General features: G+C 41.9%; 1 protein-coding gene across 1 annotated transcript in view; it reads left to right on the top strand.

Moving 5' to 3' along the window:
• The first annotated feature begins 886 nt into the window (after nucleotides 1-886).
• The window catches only part of pgap1 (post-GPI attachment to proteins inositol deacylase 1), a 29,024-nt gene continuing 11,059 nt past the window's right edge, over nucleotides 887-18,851 (top strand). Inside the window, exons 1-25 of the mRNA XM_084084630.1 lie at nucleotides 887-1,126; nucleotides 2,179-2,332; nucleotides 5,772-5,947; nucleotides 6,971-7,142; nucleotides 7,679-7,839; nucleotides 8,462-8,514; nucleotides 8,748-8,814; nucleotides 8,895-9,000; nucleotides 9,577-9,635; nucleotides 9,772-9,855; nucleotides 10,085-10,134; nucleotides 10,626-10,677; nucleotides 10,804-10,881; nucleotides 11,738-11,813; nucleotides 12,310-12,383; nucleotides 12,708-12,759; nucleotides 12,920-12,986; nucleotides 13,343-13,448; nucleotides 14,431-14,469; nucleotides 14,583-14,767; nucleotides 15,263-15,493; nucleotides 15,767-15,902; nucleotides 16,053-16,103; nucleotides 16,436-16,647; nucleotides 18,723-18,827. Coding sequence (XP_083940756.1) covers nucleotides 995-1,126; nucleotides 2,179-2,332; nucleotides 5,772-5,947; nucleotides 6,971-7,142; nucleotides 7,679-7,839; nucleotides 8,462-8,514; nucleotides 8,748-8,814; nucleotides 8,895-9,000; nucleotides 9,577-9,635; nucleotides 9,772-9,855; nucleotides 10,085-10,134; nucleotides 10,626-10,677; nucleotides 10,804-10,881; nucleotides 11,738-11,813; nucleotides 12,310-12,383; nucleotides 12,708-12,759; nucleotides 12,920-12,986; nucleotides 13,343-13,448; nucleotides 14,431-14,469; nucleotides 14,583-14,767; nucleotides 15,263-15,493; nucleotides 15,767-15,902; nucleotides 16,053-16,103; nucleotides 16,436-16,647; nucleotides 18,723-18,827 — 2,678 coding nt within the window. The 5' untranslated portion in view covers nucleotides 887-994. The remainder of the gene's footprint in view (nucleotides 1,127-2,178; nucleotides 2,333-5,771; nucleotides 5,948-6,970; nucleotides 7,143-7,678; nucleotides 7,840-8,461; nucleotides 8,515-8,747; nucleotides 8,815-8,894; nucleotides 9,001-9,576; nucleotides 9,636-9,771; nucleotides 9,856-10,084; nucleotides 10,135-10,625; nucleotides 10,678-10,803; nucleotides 10,882-11,737; nucleotides 11,814-12,309; nucleotides 12,384-12,707; nucleotides 12,760-12,919; nucleotides 12,987-13,342; nucleotides 13,449-14,430; nucleotides 14,470-14,582; nucleotides 14,768-15,262; nucleotides 15,494-15,766; nucleotides 15,903-16,052; nucleotides 16,104-16,435; nucleotides 16,648-18,722; nucleotides 18,828-18,851) is intronic.

Here is an 18,851-nt window from a genome sequence, read left to right on the forward strand (position 1 = left end):
CATGCTTGGTAGGGATGATGCTCTGTGATTGGTTAATTGGTTGATAGGTGACCACTGACCTGTGTTGTTAGTTATGGTAAGTGAATGGTTTAAACTGGTTTTGGATGGAAAATGATCTACACACTTAAATCTATAACCAGACTTAAACGTTGAAGGCCATGTATGCCTACTTCAGAAATAAAACAAACTGACCTACATATTTGGCCAATGTTGTTGTGTTGGCAGAGGTGGAAAAAGTACTCAAATTGTTTACTCAAGTATACAGCTATTACAAGTAAAAGTCCAGAATTCTAAATTTACTTGACTAAAAGTACAAAAGTATTAATTGGTATCAAAATGTACTTAAAGTACCAATAGTAGAAAGTACTCATTAAGCAGAATGTCCCATTTCACGAGTTTTAAAATGTATAAAAATCTTTTGAAAATAGCAGATCTACAAGCTCAAAATGCCTCGCATTGCAACGCATTGTGAGATTGTAGATCTGCTATTTTCATATGGCCGAAATGTATAGCCTAGGGCTGAAGTGGGTAATGTATGTTTTGTAATGATAATGAAAATCTACAAAGTAACTAGTAACTAAAGTTTTCAAATAATTGTAGCGGGTTAGTAAAAAGTACAAGTACGAGTAGAAGTAAAAGTACAGAAAATTGGAAATACTACTGTAAAGTCAAAATACCTCAAAACTGTGCTTAAGTACAGTACTTAAGTAAATTTACTTAGTTACTTTACTCCACTGTTTATTATTAATAATCGTTGTCAGGCGGGGCTTCTCAGAGTGGGGCCTGGCTTTCATACCGCCGTGGTTGCCCTGTCAACCAATTTAGTCCAATCACAGCGCGACATGTCCCCTCGCCCTATGGGACGGAATGAGAACCTTCCTGTTCCTTCCTGTGTTAGTGGTGGGAGATCAGAGCAGACAAGTGGTCTGGGTGACGGAAGGGGATGAAAACATGGATGTTTGTGTGTTTGTAAATAAATAAAGACTGAAGCGTGATGAGGGTCTTCACGGGGGTCTTGTACGGTCTGTGTGCGGCTCTTCTGGCGGTGGGTCTATGGGAGATGATGAGGGGATCTGAAGAGAACAGATGCAGCATGACCTACATGTTTGAATACCCCGAGTACCGGGTGAGTGCTTTATTATCATCATAATAATAACTACTACTGCGGTTTATAATTCATAACATTATATATATATATATATATATATATATATATATATATAATGTGTGTGTGTTATTATCCTGCACACTAATAGTGACATTATATTTCACTCAGAGCCTCGAGTGACGTCCTAATATCTACTACACTGATCGAACCAATTAAATTAATATAAAAACGCACGTGATGCTTGTAAATTAGGCTATATCAAGCTGTTTCCTGGAAGCTGTATATTAATGTACATACATACCTATTCTGAAATAATAATAATAATAATAAAATAAAAAACTTTATTTACTTTTTTTAAATATAATTTATGATGTTGTTTTTTAATGAGAAGCTATAACTTGGAAGTAGAAAATATGACAAAATCACCCCCCAATTGCATGGTCACCCATCCTTAACCCTTTTATCTCTGTTGCTGAGTGAGGTGGTGAGTTTTGACAATACAGAGAATGAGCCAGTTGTCATATAATATCCAGCAGTGATCCACACTCTTTACTGTATGTGTGACATCACCAGCCATGCTCTCCCATCATTCCTTGCCACACCAGCAGGTCACTTCTTAACAACAGCACCGTATGTCCTGTGCCATCTTTTGAGCATCATTTTCTTTGTGTATAACATATTTGTATAAACTTTCACTGGCATGTTAACCACTTAAACCCCAGCATCCATATTGTGGGGAAAACTTTTGCCACAATCTGTTATTCCACAATAACAGAAAACTGAAAATACACTAGTATAGAGCCCTGAGGGACTCGGCTCAACCATATGTGGCTTAAGTGGTTAATCTGGAGGCTCAGTTAGTTCAACTAGCATACGGACTTCTATCTTACCTCAGGGTGTTTGTGTCTGTGTGTTGGGGAAGGGGTAATGAGCATGATCATGTGAAATCTCTGAATTGCCTTCTTGCTTACGGCTGTTTTTCATAGCACAAACCTACAGAGCGTTTGTGAAATGATTGTGTATATTAAATTATTGTGTTTGTGTGTGTCTGTATTTGTCTCCGTTGCCAGCGGGTGGCCCTGCCTCGCCGCGTATCCAGGTTGTATCCAGCGTATGGTCTGTACCTGTACGGGGAGGGGGTCTACGCCCAGGAGACACGAGCTCTCAAACTGACAGGGGCTCCTGTGCTCTTCCTGCCTGGAAACGCTGGCAGTTACAAACAAGGTACGGGCTGATGCTAACACTGTGCATAAATTGGATATTAACCCATTTAGACCTGGGGCCGATTCTACAATTGCCTTCTAAATCAGTAGTTCTCAAACTTTCGCGATTTCAAAAAAAATATCCACAAATAGCAGATGTGCAAGCTCGCAGCATGGCGCAAAGGGACAAGTTGTGAGCTTGTATATCTGCTATTTTTGAATAGCCAACGCTAAAATCTAAAATGACACAGATGCTTTCCCGGTTAAAACTACAATTTCGACTACTACAAATCATTATAGTAGTAGTAATAATAATAAACCTACTTGAACGCATCACAAAGTGCTTTACAAACGGCACTAGGACAGATAAAACTTTGAAGACAAACAATAACAAAGAAAGATGAACGTTGGGTTTAACAGTCGGCTCAGCTGTTAAGCATCTAGTTTAAATGAGTCATTAGAGTAGTATTAGAAACATTTCCTCTGACAGCTTTGACCACAGGTTATAAACCAGGTGCCAGTGAAAATGTGACCGAGAACAGAGAATTGTGCCAAAACCTAACCTTATTCCTAAACTTAACCTCAGTAAAACTATGTCTAATCTTAAACTTATTCCTAACCTTAACCTCAATAAAACGAATGTGTTGTGGGGGCGAGCCTTCCGGTTACCCCTTAAATCAGGTGTCACAAAACTACTTGAGATGCAGATGTAATTATCCATCTACCCCTGCAGAGCTGCCGTCGGTTGAAAATTGTAGAGAAAGGAGGCAGCAGATAAACACCCGCTATGTAAACACAGACCGCGAGGGACCTACAGTACTTGCATCGTCATCGTCTCACCCCGCTGCACTGAGCGATGCGAGGCAGAGAGGATCAGGGCCCGGAGATTTTTACAGTCTACTGAATTAGACAAAAGTGAAGTAATTCATTGCCTTCTCTATAAGCACTCACATGACTCATGAAGTTGAACGAGGAATTTTTATTTCTGTGTTATGCATCTTTGACCATCACACAGCAGAGATTGTGTAAAGCTGGTGTGTTGAGGGAGTATGTAGCAAAAGCCTGACAATGCCGGTGTAGCAATCAAAATGGTAAATTTTATTACAGCCAACTGTCGGTAATTTGATGCTCTTTTGTCCAAAAATAATATTGGACACCACGCCACACTGATGTCCGCTTGTTGAGCAGAGGGGCAGTGCTCAAACGTTACTTTCACTCGCTATATCTGGAAATTGGACTATTCATGAATGACTAAGTTGTTGCAGACAGTGCTTGAATTGGGCCGTTCTGCTGACTGTTGCCCACCTAATTATCTACAGTACCACCACTTACTGGTGAATTTAGGTATGCGTGTTGGGAAGTCGTGGGCAACTTCAGTTTCATAGACCGTTTCTTTCTGTGTCATTTTAGAATCATTCATAGATGTCAGTATTGTTTCCAAAACAAGCACGCCTCTGTTGTCTGCTGACAATGACTCTGTGTTCAGTCGGGTGTTATAGATCAACAGTGTTTGACTGGGAGAGGCAGCCTTAGTAAACAGAGTAAACAATGTATTGCTGTTTTGGAGTTACATTTTGGCTTTAACTCAGGGACAATAGGCAACGAAACGAAAGATGCGAATTGATCAGCCAACAGTGCCGGAGATTAGCTGCTCGCAGACAGACGGACGGACACACGGACGGACGGACACACGGACAGGGTGCAAAACATAGTCTCGGCCGTGCCTTTTGGCCTGGATGACCATAATAATCTGGATAGAAAAGAAGAGAGTGAAATTACGTTATTAAGTGATCTTTTTTTTAGACAACAACTGAGTTGGTTATACAACTTTAGCATGCTCTCCTCACTGAATAATAAACCAAAAACGGTGGCCTATGCCGAGTGAAGTCCTGCGTCAGGCAGAGTCTGAGCTGCTCCTTACACCCAACCAGACCAAACTGTATTGAACTGACCATTATTGCCATCCACATATGGCCATGTTACTCTCACTAGTGGGCCTAAAACTTAAAAAAAGGTTAATTCTGGTATGAGGGTGGCGCTACACCATGGGTTTTGTGAAATGGTTAGGGTTCCTCCACCACAGGCAGCGAGTGTGCTCAGAAACTTCCATGGCATTCCACCCTTTAGATTTTGAGATAACTTTTGTGCAAGTTGCAGGTCAGACACCAGTACATTTGCAGGGAGCAGTAACATTACCGTAGACTTGCAAAGTACTGGAGGAATAAGATAAGATACAGACAGACATTCACGACGGTACAGAGCAGACACACATTTAGGTGCCAGAAGGTGATATTGTATCAAGTCAAGTGTAATACAACATTTATTTGTGAACTGGTAGCTCTGATCCCCGGAGTTGTCCGTTCAGTTTGACCACATTCTTTGAAACAAAGTAGTCACCTCTTTCCTGCCTCCTACAGAGCCATACCAATTGACTTCCATTATAAAAATTCTGTCAAATATTTAAAAACAAATATATAAAACTTACATGAAAAAAAAAAGAAGGTGGCAGTACTACCGACTTAGTGGCACTGTTGCCCAAGAAACTTAGCATTGATTGGTCGAGTGGTTTGTGAGCTCATCTCCGGACACAATCACACACACACACACACACAGACCCTCTTAAATACAGCTAACCTCCCACTGAGCAGATAAAAGATTAAAGGGAAATGATATTCCTCAATGACTTGATATTAACACCACAGAGTAGTCTATTACATGTTTAAGCTATTGAATTTGATAGCATTTCACTCGGAATACATTGAATATAGAGTACAGCAATCAATACTTTTGCTTTTTAATTTCTTTCATTGATATGACTTGTCATAGTGAAATTTCAGCTTGTCATATTTAGGCTGTTACACAGCTCAAAAAGTAATAAGCTAAAATAGTGTCACTGTAATGTGACATTTGTGCAGTTGACAGGACTGTACATTCTGTGTCCCCCGTTTTTTATAGAATTGCCACCTGTTGACTGCAACCTTCTCACATGATTTGTTCAATTTCTTTATATTTGGTCTTGGAAAAAGTCCTAAAATGTGTTTGTTTGAGCTCCCTGATACCTGCAGACAACCTGACTCAGTAAAGGCGACAGCCCAATTTCTCTATATACTGTACATATTTGACCACATCATCATCATCACTAGTATCGTTGCTGCCTACCCGGTGGAAGACTTGTATGTTTAAAACCGTTACATTCCAGGAAATTAAAAAAACGAACCTGTGTTCCAATTAATCCAATGTAGTTATTTAGTCACAAGCTCTTGTTAATAATTTACATTGGTTAAATATTTATAAAATCCCGTTAAAAAAAAATAAGTGAAAATAGCAGATCCACACAATGCATTTTGTTGTTTGATGTATTTTCACTACTTTTTGCTTTTCACAGAGATACAAGGTTTCTGCACAAACAACCCAGTTAACATTGAATTATGTCATTGATTTTTGGTCTGTTGTCCTTCCAGCACGTTCCCTGGGCTCGGTGGCTCTCAGGAAGGCAGAGAACATAGAGGGAGGAGTCCACCTAAACGTCTTCACGGTGGACTTCAACGAGGAGCTGGTGGCTCTGTACGGCGGCAGTCTGCGTCGGCAGACACACTTCCTGCACGAATGCATAAAGGCCATCCTCCGCTTGTACAAGGTCAGAACTCGCATGTCTGCTACTGGTCAGCTGAGCTTGGGGGTCGGACCAGGATGGAATAATGCTTTATTGAAGGGTTTTTTATCCATTCATTTTTTGGAGAAAGTGTGGTATAAAAATAAAAACTTCATGCAAGGGGCTTTGCCAGAAATACGAAATCCAACATGCCACTTTAACCCATTCAATCCGGGGACGCATCTCTGTCATTTTAGATTTCTTTGGCTATTAAAAAATAGCAGATATACAAGCTCATAGCGCAGCCGCGCAAAAACCCAGAAGTCCCTTGAACAAAATATTTTACAAATGTTAGCTTTAAAAATATATATTTAAAGATTTGCACACATTTTCACGATTTTTCAAAAAAATAGTAGATCTACAAGCTCATAGTGTGGCACTCGGTGCCGCACTATGAGCTTGTATATCTGCTATTTTTGAATAGCCAAAGAAATCTAAAATGACAGAGATGCGTCCCCGGATTGAATGGGTTAAATGGTAGTAGGTCCGATTTTTAAATAAAGCAACAGTTCTATTCTGGTTCATGGCATGTTGCCTTATTTCTGGGATGTGCTTCCAGCGCCAAGTACGTTAGATCATGTCCTGTGGGGGAAATTCTGTTGCCAATGACAGTACAGCAGTAAGAAAGAAACACAGTACAGATACATAAAAAAAGGAGATGACTACTAAGATTACAGTAACAACTACAAAGTGTTGGAAGTCACAAAAAGAAAAAAGAAACTGTGAAAAAAGGAAAAACTTCTGTGCACACCAGAGAAGTGTCCTACTCGCTTTTTAGCATCACACCACCTTTAAATACATGTTCTATCTTCTGGCACCCCTCATGCTTGTCTTTCCCTTCCCATACATTCATAAAAAAAACAACAACTAAATATTCCAGTGACACATGTCATTTATTAATAAGATTTACATAATTATGTCCTGTTAATGATGAGATGTGTAACAATAATTTCCAATGTTTGCTTTCATCGATGACTTCACGTCCTCTCCTTTTCTCCTCCCCATCAGGACGTGGAGTCACCCCCTCGTAATGTGGTCCTGGTGGGCCACTCCATGGGAGGGGTGGTGGCCCGTGCTCTGTTCACCCTGCCCCGCTTCAATCCTCGTCTGGTCAGCCTCATCATCACCCAGGCCTCTCCTCACCTGGCCCCTGTACTGGCCCTCGACACCTACCTGCTGGGTAGGAACAATACAATATGAGTATACATAAACATTGTGAAGAGTCCAGTCATCCAGGGGCCAGGGACTGTATAGGTTTGAATCCTCTGTAGTGCATCCCGCTTGGCCGGGTGTTGCAAAGAACACAATTGGCCGTGGGAGGGTGATCTCTGTCGCTGCACTAGTGACTCCTACAGGTTGGTCTAAGCACCTATTCAGCAGGTGGAACTGGGAGGGATAGTGTGCTCCTCCATATGTGTTACGCTCTCCTGGTGAAACTCCTCACTCACTGGACATAATTTGAGTGAAAATTTCACATAATTCAAAATAGTTAATTTAATAGTATTTTCTGAAAATTGCAGCTTGACGTCCTATATTAATAATAATAATAGTCGAAGAAGAATGCAATATTTAAAAGACAAGCTAATTAAAACTTTACAACTTGTAAGAACATGATAAGGACGGACAAAACTATCTTGAGTTCAGGGCATGGTTAATCTGTTAATGTTAATGTTAATTTGTTTGTTTGTTTCATTTACATTTTATCTTCTATGACAGACTTCTACTCCTCAGTAAGACAGAGGTGGGTGGGTCACGCAGAAGACCTCCGCGGTGTCACTGTCCTGTCTGTGGGAGGCGGTTACCGTGACTACCAGGTGCGCTCTGGCCTCACGTCCCTGCACTGTCCCCCGGGAGACGCCAGCAAGCTGGCACTGGTGGTAAGGATCACTCACCACTTAGTAGTATGAAAGTTGAAGTTCTCTTAACTGTCAGCAATTGAAGCCTTATTTCACACATGTCATGCACCAGCCTGATCGCCAGAGAATTAGTATACATTGCACGGATTTGTGCACGTCATTCCGTGCATAGTCGCCTAGAAACCCCCAAATTCCGTGCATATGTACGGGGAGTCCCACGGTGGGCGTAACCAGTCGCAACCCGGAAAAACCAGGAAGTAGAGCAGTCCCCACAACAAAAATTACGATTCTGTGCCTATCGGTACGTAACTCAAACGGCGCTGAGTAGGCTCAAGGGAATGTCGCAATGTTCAGGACGGCAACTCGCTCGCTTTAGCTCGCTCGGTGGTCCTTCACACGGCGACAATTCCCTTGAGACTGCGCGCCTCCGAAATGGTTTAGTCACAATGGGGGAGATGCAAGGCGGCTATGCACGGAATTTGTGGTTTTCCAGTAGTCTATGCACGGATTTTGAGAAACGTTGAAAAACGTTCAATGAGAACGTTTCCTCTGGCGATCGGGTTGCATGCACATACAGTAGGATGTTCTTCACAGGAAATATTTTCAGAACGTCTTACTGAGTGTCTCTTTGTTCTTTATCAAGGCAACTGCAGTTCCCAGGTCATGGGTCTCCACTGACCATCTCTCTATTGTTTGGTAAGAAAAAGAGGAAAAAAGGATATTTTTGTATTAAATCCTTTACACAAGTTAGACTCATATAACCAACTATTGTGTGTGTGTGTGTGTGTGTGTGTGTGTGTGTGTGTGTGTGTGTGTGTGTGTGTGTGTGTGTGTGTGTGTGTGTGTGTGTGTGTGTGTGTGTGTGTGTGTGTGTGTGTGTGTGTGTGTGTGTGTGTGTGTGTGTGTGTGTGTGTGTGTGTGTTTTCCAGGTGTAAAGAGCTTGTTCTTGCCACTGTCAGAGCTTTCTTCGATCTCATTGATCCTGATACAAGACAGGTGACAATGACACTGACTCATCTCATGCCTCCTAAAACTAATGAACGGGGATGTGGTTTTGATCAGTGTGTCATGTTTAGTTCTCAGTGGACCCAGAGAGGAGGAAGTCTGTTCTGAACCATCACTTCATCAGACACCCTGTCAGGATGCCGGGGGAACCTCCAGAGACCTCCATCTCTTTCTCAGGTTGGTTCCTTTTTTTTATAGAAACACCTATATAGACCAGATGTTCTTTCCCAGTGGTTTCCATCCCAACCTTTTCTGGATCAGGACCATTTGAAAATCTTGCAATTTGCGGCCCACCCATCTGACCACTCACCACCGTGTTAAGTGGTCAGATGGGTGGGCTGCTTGCATTTCTAGAGCCTTTTTATTTGAATGATCAATCAATCGATTGGGTCCCGGCTTGGATTGATCGAACTAACGTAGGATACTGTTAAGTTCCTATTTATTGCCATCTCAATGAAAACACTCAAGGTTTTAAAGAAAAAAAAATACACTGACGTTTCTTTACATTCATTTTTTTAATCATGTTATATTATCATTAAACTCTTAGTGTTTTGACAATTATTTGGGGGCCCACTTGCAATATCGTTATGGGCCCACAGGTTGGAAATCGCTGTCCTATCCCATATACAATATGTAACATGCTATGCTATTAGCCATTTTTACTCATGTTTAATTAGTGGTCTAGAACTCTCCAAAATTGGCATAGTAGTAATGGATCCCACCACCCTTTTTTCCCCAACATGTTCCATCCAGATTCTCCTGAAGCTTGGAGTGAAGTGAACACACTGCGTCTGGCTTACAGCACACCAAAGGTACTTCACCCCTTACTGTATCAAGAATATGAATGATAATAATTTGTGGTGTTTTATAAGAGTGGTGAGAGTGAAAAATAAATACGGTCTGAGCACTGGGCATGAATCCAAACATCTCCAACTTGGCTGTTCACAGGACGGACAGGTCAAGTACTTTCTGTTTGCACTGTCCAGTCGGAGGAAAGCTTACAGCCACTTCTACTGTCGCAGCAACAACCTGGTGAGACTGGAGCTACCATCTCGCACTAATACATGTTAATACAGAAACATATTAGGAGATTATGTTGAATTTGGGAATTGTCATTATGACTAAATTGGTAGAAAACAGGGGGGAAATAATTGGAAATATGCTGAAGTGAATTCACAGGAATAGATTGTCACTGTTAAATATTGACAGAGAGATCAAATGTCGTACAGAGTGAATAAAATGATTATCAATCCCCCAACAGGAGATGACCAGCTGGGTGTATGGCTGCACACAGAGGATTGGCTCCGTTTGGTAAGAAGCATTATGAATATTATCAAAGTTATCATTCTTATCTTATTATGCTAGTTGTTAAATCACTCAAATAGCCTGTGGGAAAAGAGGTAATGAAAATTATGACATGATTTATTTACATAGTTGTGGCCACATGGCACAAGTGCTAAGGGATCATTTGTCAAATGTCATGGTTAAAAACTAATTTGGAACATTACATCTCAAACAGTGTGTCATGAGACAAGTGCAGGTGCGCCTTCGGATTTTGTGACAGTCACACATTACAATATACTGTATACATCTATACAAAAAGTTATGAATTATCTTAGAATTTGCTATATCAGTACTTTGTGTTCACTTACAATACTTTCCATCACAGAAGCAACTTCGATGCCTATTTTGACTTTCCCTTTTGTGTGCCTTGAGCACAAAAGGTTTAACCAACATTGACTCTAACATTTGTTTACTTTATACAAAGCCATTATGTTCTTTTTTGCTTTCAAATGGTCCAGTGTGCATGCAGTGGATCTGTCTTTGGGAACGGAGCTCCTCCCAACATACAAGGTTTGTCCCCCCTTAAGATAAAAAAAAATAAGTATTTAAACAGTGAAGTAATGTGCTGATATACAGTATAACTTCGCTCCCTCTCATTTACTTGGTTATACTGTCTGTGCTCCTACCTGTCCTCAGGTTGTCACTCTGAGTCTCAATGACCTGTCCTCTGTGTCTCATCTGGTGGTCAGCGCTTCCAACACCGATGGCAAACAGGTATACTTTTCACTTTATTATTTCACTTAGTAATTAGTGTGTGGCTAAAAACGAAAATGATAACACTTAATAACGAAGCTCCTGGATTATTTCTGACATTGCTTAAAGGAGCATGAAACCCCCCTTTGCCAAATTATATTTCAGGATATGAAACAAATACGTTTCTTAAGAAGAGGAAGACACACTGTCTTCGCTTGCCCTATAAAGAGAGAACTTTCATTTAATAGCTATTAAATAAAAAAGCGAAGACAGTGTGCGGGTGTCTTCATCTTAAGAAACCTGTTGCGACAGCTCCACTAGCACACATGTCGCTGAACTTTTAAAGTGCAAAACACTTTGATTACCTAGTATATTAAACAACACAGCATTGGTCAGCTGTTGAGTTGGGTGGTGTGAGGTGAGGTGAGGGGGAGGGGGCGGAGCGGCGTGTGGAATAGTTGACACACCACACACAGCCCAGAAAGACTGTACGGAGGAAAATGCAAATCTTTATATCAACGTTTTAACCAGCAGTTGATGGTGCTAATGTTATAAAGACTGACAAACTACATGGCATATTTACTGCCTAAAATGTATAAATCCTTTACAAACAAGCTGCCAGAGACGAACACCCACTGTCTCTGTACTTGTCTTCCCTGTCTGTTGAGCTCTCCTCTCGGCCACACACAACCGTGGCTCCGCGGTGCACCCTATTTATACTATGCAACCTATTTATACTAGTTGTTAATCAGCATTAACATTATCTGGGCCATTATTAGTATAAGTGCAGGCAGTTACAGTTGGGTAAGGATTTGGAATCTCACAAGGACTTAACGCAGAAATTAAATCCTGTTCATGTGCTCTTATGTCCCCATAGTTCACAGTGGAGTGTGAGTGGCAGAGACAGGAGTCTCAGATGATTTCTCTTCCTGTGCCACATGTTATGTCCTTTGGTGAGTTGTGTCTATTCTGTCTGTGCTTCTAAAGCTTGCAGAGTTCTGTTTGTCTGTGCCTCTAAAGCCCCGGGAGTTCTGTCAGCAGTGGTTCTCAAAGTGGGGTCCGGGTACCCCCAGAGGTCCTTGAGGAGGTTCCAGGGGGTCCCCAGGAAAATGAGGAACAGTTTAAGCCCTGTGTTATACTTTAGATATCGTGACGAGTTGTGAGCTTATAGATCTGCTATTTTCAAAACATTCAGAAAAATCTTGAAAATAATTGTGAATTATTTTGAAAACTGTTAACAACACAAATATTCTCTGGGGGTCCCTGGCACAAAACCTTTTCAGATGAGGGTCCGCAGCCAAATACATAACAATTTGGGGGTCCTTGACTTGACTTGAAATGTTTGAGAACCACTGTTCTGAAGCTTGCAGAGTTCTATACTGCATAATTCTTCTAAAGCTTTCAGCTGAGAAGAGAGGTTCTCCTATTCAGTGTCTGTTGGTTTTGCAGGTTTGACTGTTACTGACGTTGTTGTTAACTCCTCCGGCCTAGTACATATTGTCCAACTACAGCACTTTCATCAGGTATGCTTTTTCATATACCAGTTTAATTCATTTTTCTGTTTTAGTCATACAATATCATACTGTAAAAGTTTGTATAGAGTTGTACGTATAATTTCCTGTAAAGCATTTTGTTCATAATGATTCATCACCATTGATTTGTGAACACAATTAAATTTTTACTTATTGTATGGGTGATGTCTTTCCTATTTACATTTCTAGTAGGCATTCTGTTTAAAATAAAATGTTTTGGCAACATACCAATATTACATGACCAACTGTGGAAATGAAATTGAAACCTACCTTTATTGTCAAATTGTAACTAAACTTCTGAGCCTCTCTCCGCAGGTTTATCAGGCTTTCAGAATCACTATTGCAAGCCACTGCAGAGTACAGAAAGGTACGTATGTCACTATACTGTACGTACTGTATGTCTTGGTCTGGTCAATATTTCAGCCATTATTTGTCAATAATAATGCAGGTGATGTCTGACTGAGGTCAGACTGGTTATTGTTTTTAATACTGAGATATAAAACAGGTGCTTGTATCTCTGCCTGCAGACAGACTGTCCAACGTATACAGAATGATGGTACCATGGTTCAGGGAAGACTCTTTAACCACTGTCAGGTAAACTGGTTTGTGTTTCTTAAATACTCTTTTAACCACAGTCAGAAAACTGTTTTGTTCTCATGTGCTGGTGTGTTTCATCTCTATAGTATGTAATCTACACAACGCTAACTTCTGTATTCCTTTGAGTGCTGGCAAAAAACGTATCTAAGAGGCTCAGTATTATTAGTATGGTGTGTGCTCACAAATCATAGCGTTATCATTATGACAGTAATATTTATGGAGAGGCATGGGTTCTGTATGAGTTCTTAAAAATGGTGAGGAAACTTGTTCCACCTAACAGGTGTGTGTGTGTGCGTGCGTGCGTGCGTGCGTGCGTGCGTGTGCGCGTGTGTGCGTGCATGAATGCATATCAGTGTTCCATCAGTAACAGAGATCTCAGGAATGCTTCACACCAGCAGACCAGACAACACCTCCTCTGCTCTCCTACAGATGCACACTGCTCCCAACTGCCAGTATAAGGTACTGCAATTAATGTTAGGTATCCATTGGATTCGCAGCCTAGAAGGGTAAAACATAGACAGATTTTCTTTCCAGCCAAACACTAGACCAGGTGATTTAACTAAGTTAACACTCTGGATTAACCACCTACGGCCCAAATCTTGAGATTTCAATCTCGTCTAGCGAGACTTCCGGTGGGGCGCATTCAAGACAATCACGTTGCATAGTGTTCTGTCACTGAACGTCAGATCTAAAAATACGCTATCTAGCGCAAGGCCTATTGGCGGGCGTTTTAAGCTGTGGCGGATATCATATATATATATATATATATATCATTGAAAAGGTAACAAAACCATGGGGCAAAATTCCCCTTTAAACCACCGGTCAATGTAAGCTCTTAAAAAAATAATAATATGGTTTTAATGGTTGTAAACTACATAATGTAATGTTGTGTTACTTTATCCAAATAATAATAGCAGTTTTACATCCGGCAGGCAATGTTTATATTTAACGGTTGATTAAGTCATTCAGTGCCACAATCCGTCAAATCCGTCACGTGGCCTGACACCGCGTGCGCCACAATCCGTCAAATCCGTCATAAAAAAATAAATAAATAAATAAAAATAATTTATTTTTTATTTTATTTTATTAATTTTTTTGGAAAAACATGTTCAGAACCCAAGATATGATGATTTGAAGATTTGCTTCTCCATCCACTCCTTGTTTAACCTATAACTTAAAAAGGCTGTATCTCGCTTCCTAAGCACTTTTTTTTTTACAATGAATTTTGGCTGTGGCACTCAGAGCCAAAATTCCAAAAATAAGCATGGCATTGAATGAGTTAAGATTTGAAGCGGTCAATGGCCAGCATATACCGACTAATTGAAACCCGGGATTGGACACCGGTGGCGTACTGGCTCCGTATTCCTTCACACAGCTATCAGGTTATCAAAACTTGTATATCTCAAATATGATATAAAGATGCTGTCCATTTCTACTGTAGGTGTCAGTAAGGACTTCATTTCCCAGAGTTCTTGGACAGGTGAGACACTGCTCTGTTTTTAAGAACATGTCTTCACACTTCTGCAGCACACCTGCGGAACTGTAAATCACGAACCAAATCACAAATAAACATTGATTATGATGTCCTGCTAGGTGTTGAGGTTCTGTGGGCCCATGGTGCCTGTGTACATGGCTGTAACACTCCTCCTAGCCTGCAGGGGACAGCTGTCTTCCATCCTGAGGACAGGCCGGGTGCTGGACATGAGCGAGGCGCTGGGCGGCGCTCTGCAGCCTCACAAAGTGGATGTTCCTGTTTACATTCTACACCTGCTACTCGGGTAGGAGCTCATTTAACCCTTGAACCCTTAGGCTTACGTCCCTATTTTGGGGCTAAGATTTGGCAATAAAGCCAATCTACAATTTCACAACACATCGACCAAACATTGCCTAGTTTAAAGTCCTGGAGGTCTCCTGTCAAGTAAGTATGTAGGGTTTAAGTGGTTAAAAATGTCCCAAGGAAAAAATAATAAGAACATCTTTGTAATAGAGAGCGTAGGTTAAAAAGAGAATGCTACAATTAGTAAATGGTATATCTAGCGGCTATTTTCTCTACTTTTGGATGACCCTGTCATAATACTTTATTTTATTTGTTATCCTCCTGTCTTTTAATCTTTTCTTTTAATCTATTCTGCAAAGCACATTGAACTGCACTTGATGTATGAAATGCGCTATATAAATAAGTTTTGATTGATAATTATGATGAACTATATATACTACAGTATATGATGATGAAATATGGAGATATGGTTTCTGCGTTCCTTCGGTGTGTTCAGGTGCAGCTGGTTTCATGAGGCCTGGTCCATTCTTCGTCTCCCCTCCATGGACGACCTCCCCCCTACATCTCCTGATGGTTCCTTCCGTGAGGGCGTGGCTCTAGTGGAGGAGTGGCCCCGCCTCCTGTCTCCTCTGCTCTACGTGTTTGGGGCGGGCGTGGCATTCTGGGGCAGCACCCTGCTCCGGCTCCTTATATGTCTGATGTCACTGATTCTGGCACCACTACACAGGTACAGTAACCATAGAGACGCTCCAGTATGATGCTGGTCATAACGGTATTGCATCATATGAGACTTAAACCAAAACAGGATATTGGCGTCGGACAGTGATTATTCCAATAATAATTCTATACTAAGAGCCTCATCTTTGTTTTGGTACAGAAAAGACTGAACCTCTTATCTGTTAGAATTAATTGTATCAATTCAAATGTTAATGTAAGGTTAACTATTATGTGAACTGTGTTTGTTGACTTGTGGTTGTTTTGTACTTTGGTTTGTTGACAGACCCTCTGTGTCTCGACACTGCTGCACCCTGCGTCTCCGCACACAACTCCTCCTCATCCTGTTTCTTACTGTACTGGGTGGGATTTCCTGTGGAGCCCTATCACTCTTCCTTTGCTTCCTGCTGCACCTGTACAGGGTGAGTCTGATGACCGAAAACCAATTAATTCATACATTTTAATCGGTACATAAAAGTAAATGCCACGGTTAATGTGGTTAATAAGTGCAAATAATCATGACTTCCTGAAGTGCCAACTTTACAACTTGTTTGTGTTTTAATGTTGTCCAGGTATTGAGACTACAGATGGCCGAAAGGTATCTGAGCCACATGCTAAATCTGGTAAGATTTTACTGACACTGCAACTTTCAAGCGACACCAAAAGCATATTACCACCTTGACCTATGGTCAATGGTGGTCCATCCATGGAAAAAATAAGTAAAATGTGACTAAATTGTACACGGGGCACTACAGCAGTGTTACAGCAGTGTTTAATAATGGCCATAACTCGTGACCATTGCTCTGATCAGCGCAATATAGGGCTAGTTGCATAAAATTGCACAAAAGTCAAACAATTGCCTATATCAGTCAGGCTCTACAAAATTAATATACTATAACACGACCTATCGATCAAAATTGTTGTATTATTTATCAGTCACATGTAATCCCTGCAGGCGCCCCAGAAGCATAAAGACACAGGGAATGGCTCAGTCGATGGCCCGGCCCTCAGCAGGCCTAAGGAGTGTAATGGCACCCCCTTGCTGTCAGAGTGTGCACTGCAGGAGACGAGGCACGACCTGCAGCTCCACCTTTGTCTGTTGACGCTCTTCACACTTCCTCTCATGCTCAGTGCACCCTCGCTCATCCACTGGACACGCAACCTGAGGTACTGTGTGTGTGTGTGTGTGTGTGTGTGTGTGTTTGCGCGCGTGTGTGATGTCAGACCGAGAGGGTGAGAGTGTGTATTTCTATAGTTGTGTTTATTTAGTATAGTTGTGACTTTCATGAACGAACCTGTTAGACAAAGTATTTTGGATGTGACTGTGCTGTTTTACATTTTTTGCCTAATAAAATATTCAATCAATCAATTATTCAATCAATCAATATTTATGCATGTGAACTTTCTTTTGTGAATACAATTTTATTTTGACCTCTCTATATGGTAGTGTGTTATAGTATCCTATCTTACAATTGGGAATCGTGTGGACGTGCCTCTGCAGTTTGTCGTCTGTGCAGTTTGTCGTCTGTGCCGTTCATCCGGGTCCTGGCAACCGTACCGCGCCGAGTGCAGCCGACAAGAGTCGAGCCAAAACGAGCCGCCCGCCATTGAAAACGCCGCCAGCCTACTACACGACAGCCTTGCGCCCGTGTCTGTCGAGTAAAAGCGTGCATCAACTGTGTGTTGTCACACGCCACTTAATGCAAGTAAATTCACGCCTTTAGAGCCTCCATCTAAGTCTGGGGAAGAGCATTTCAGTCTTACTGTGGGTGACCTACGGGGAGCTCACGCTAACAGCCTTGAGCTACACGCACCATACATACACACGCGCACACACACACACACACACACACACACACACACGGACTACTGAGCGCTTTTGTGGGTCTTTGCGAAATCCCGAAGTGGAGTTTTGGTCATTGGAACGGTGATGCACGTCACCCGTTTGTGAAGTGGGTATTTTCAAACCCTGGCGTAGATTTAGGGGAGCGTCAGAGTGTTTGTGTTGGAGCGCCTCAGTGCGGCTGCAGGGTTCATGTGCAACCTCTTGCATGCGTGGCTGTGGCTTTACAGTTTTTCTGTTTTCCTTCGGTGTCTGTAGGTCTCCAGGGACCCCCAAGGGTCTCCAGGGAACCCCCAAGGGTCTCGCGGGACCCCCAAGGGGTCCGCTATGTTTCGTGGGGGTCCGAAGGGGTCCACACTGTTTTGCGGGGTCCCAAGACTCCACGGGGGTCGGACCCCCTGGGTTTAAAAAAAAATAATTATCCCATGATTTTGTAACCCCAAAATAGATCGCCTAGCCCCGTGCGCGGCTAGGCGATGTTTCGCAGGGGTCCGAAGGGGTCTGCGATGTTTCGCAGGGGTGCCCCCCCCCCCCCCCCCCCTGGGTTTTTCTTTTCTTTTATCCCATGATTTTGAAACCCCAAAATAAGCGATGCACCGCTAGGGGCAGGGCGCCCGTAGGACGCCCGGACCTGTAGTGTTAATACAATACAACTGCGGTGGTTAAAGTTGGCCTGCCTACTCTTCAATAGTATTGAGACATTTAGATGCTGTGGTCGGTTAGGACATCTACTGGTTGACAAGAGGTATTGCATGAAAAGCTCAGCAGTAGAACTTTTGGTGCTCACGCGGGGGTTCTGGGTTTAGATCCCAGACATTAGTGTGCAGCTTTAAAGGACTACATTACCCGAAAATGGGTAATAATTTATACTCACCCCGTGATATCTTGAATACAAGTAGAATTCAGTGATGCCGGCCTCCTGGAGGTCCCCATGACCAGGCTCCAAACCTGGGGCGACATGGCCTCTGTGGCTGCCCCTGTGGCTGCACTTTAAAAACATTGCTCCTTGATGAAGAAAATTACTTTTTTAAACTACTTCTGCAAACCGTGACATGCGAGAGCGAGGAACGTGCCTCTGCGTGCCTGTGGGCTTCAATGGGAGCTCAGTTCACATGCACACGCATGCCCAAGCGTGTGTCATTTGTGTATGAGATGATTACTTAAGTACTGAAATGTGTAACTACTTCGGGAAATTTCTCTCCCGAAATAGTTTCATTTTAAGTACATTTCCTTTAGCAAAAACGTTTTTGAAGTGTTTGCTGTTGTTAATCAGGTCCGCCTATTCAATTCATCAAGTATTTTCATATTGGATTCTTCAATCACCGTAAAGGAATGTTAAACAAAAAAAATCTTATCTTTGGGTGACATACTCCTTTAAACATTACTGACTGTTTTGCAGGTATTGCACCCAGTTGGATCCTGACCCCTGTTGGCCACACACAGTGCCTCTACTTACTGCCTATGTGTTGCTCATTAACTGCAACACTCTGAAACTCAGTACCAGGTAAACACACACACACACACACAC

This window comes from Gymnoscopelus microlampas, assembly GCF_963454915.1.
Source record: "Gymnoscopelus microlampas genome assembly, chromosome: 17".
In the NCBI taxonomy this organism is placed as follows: Eukaryota; Metazoa; Chordata; class Actinopteri; order Myctophiformes; family Myctophidae; genus Gymnoscopelus; species Gymnoscopelus microlampas.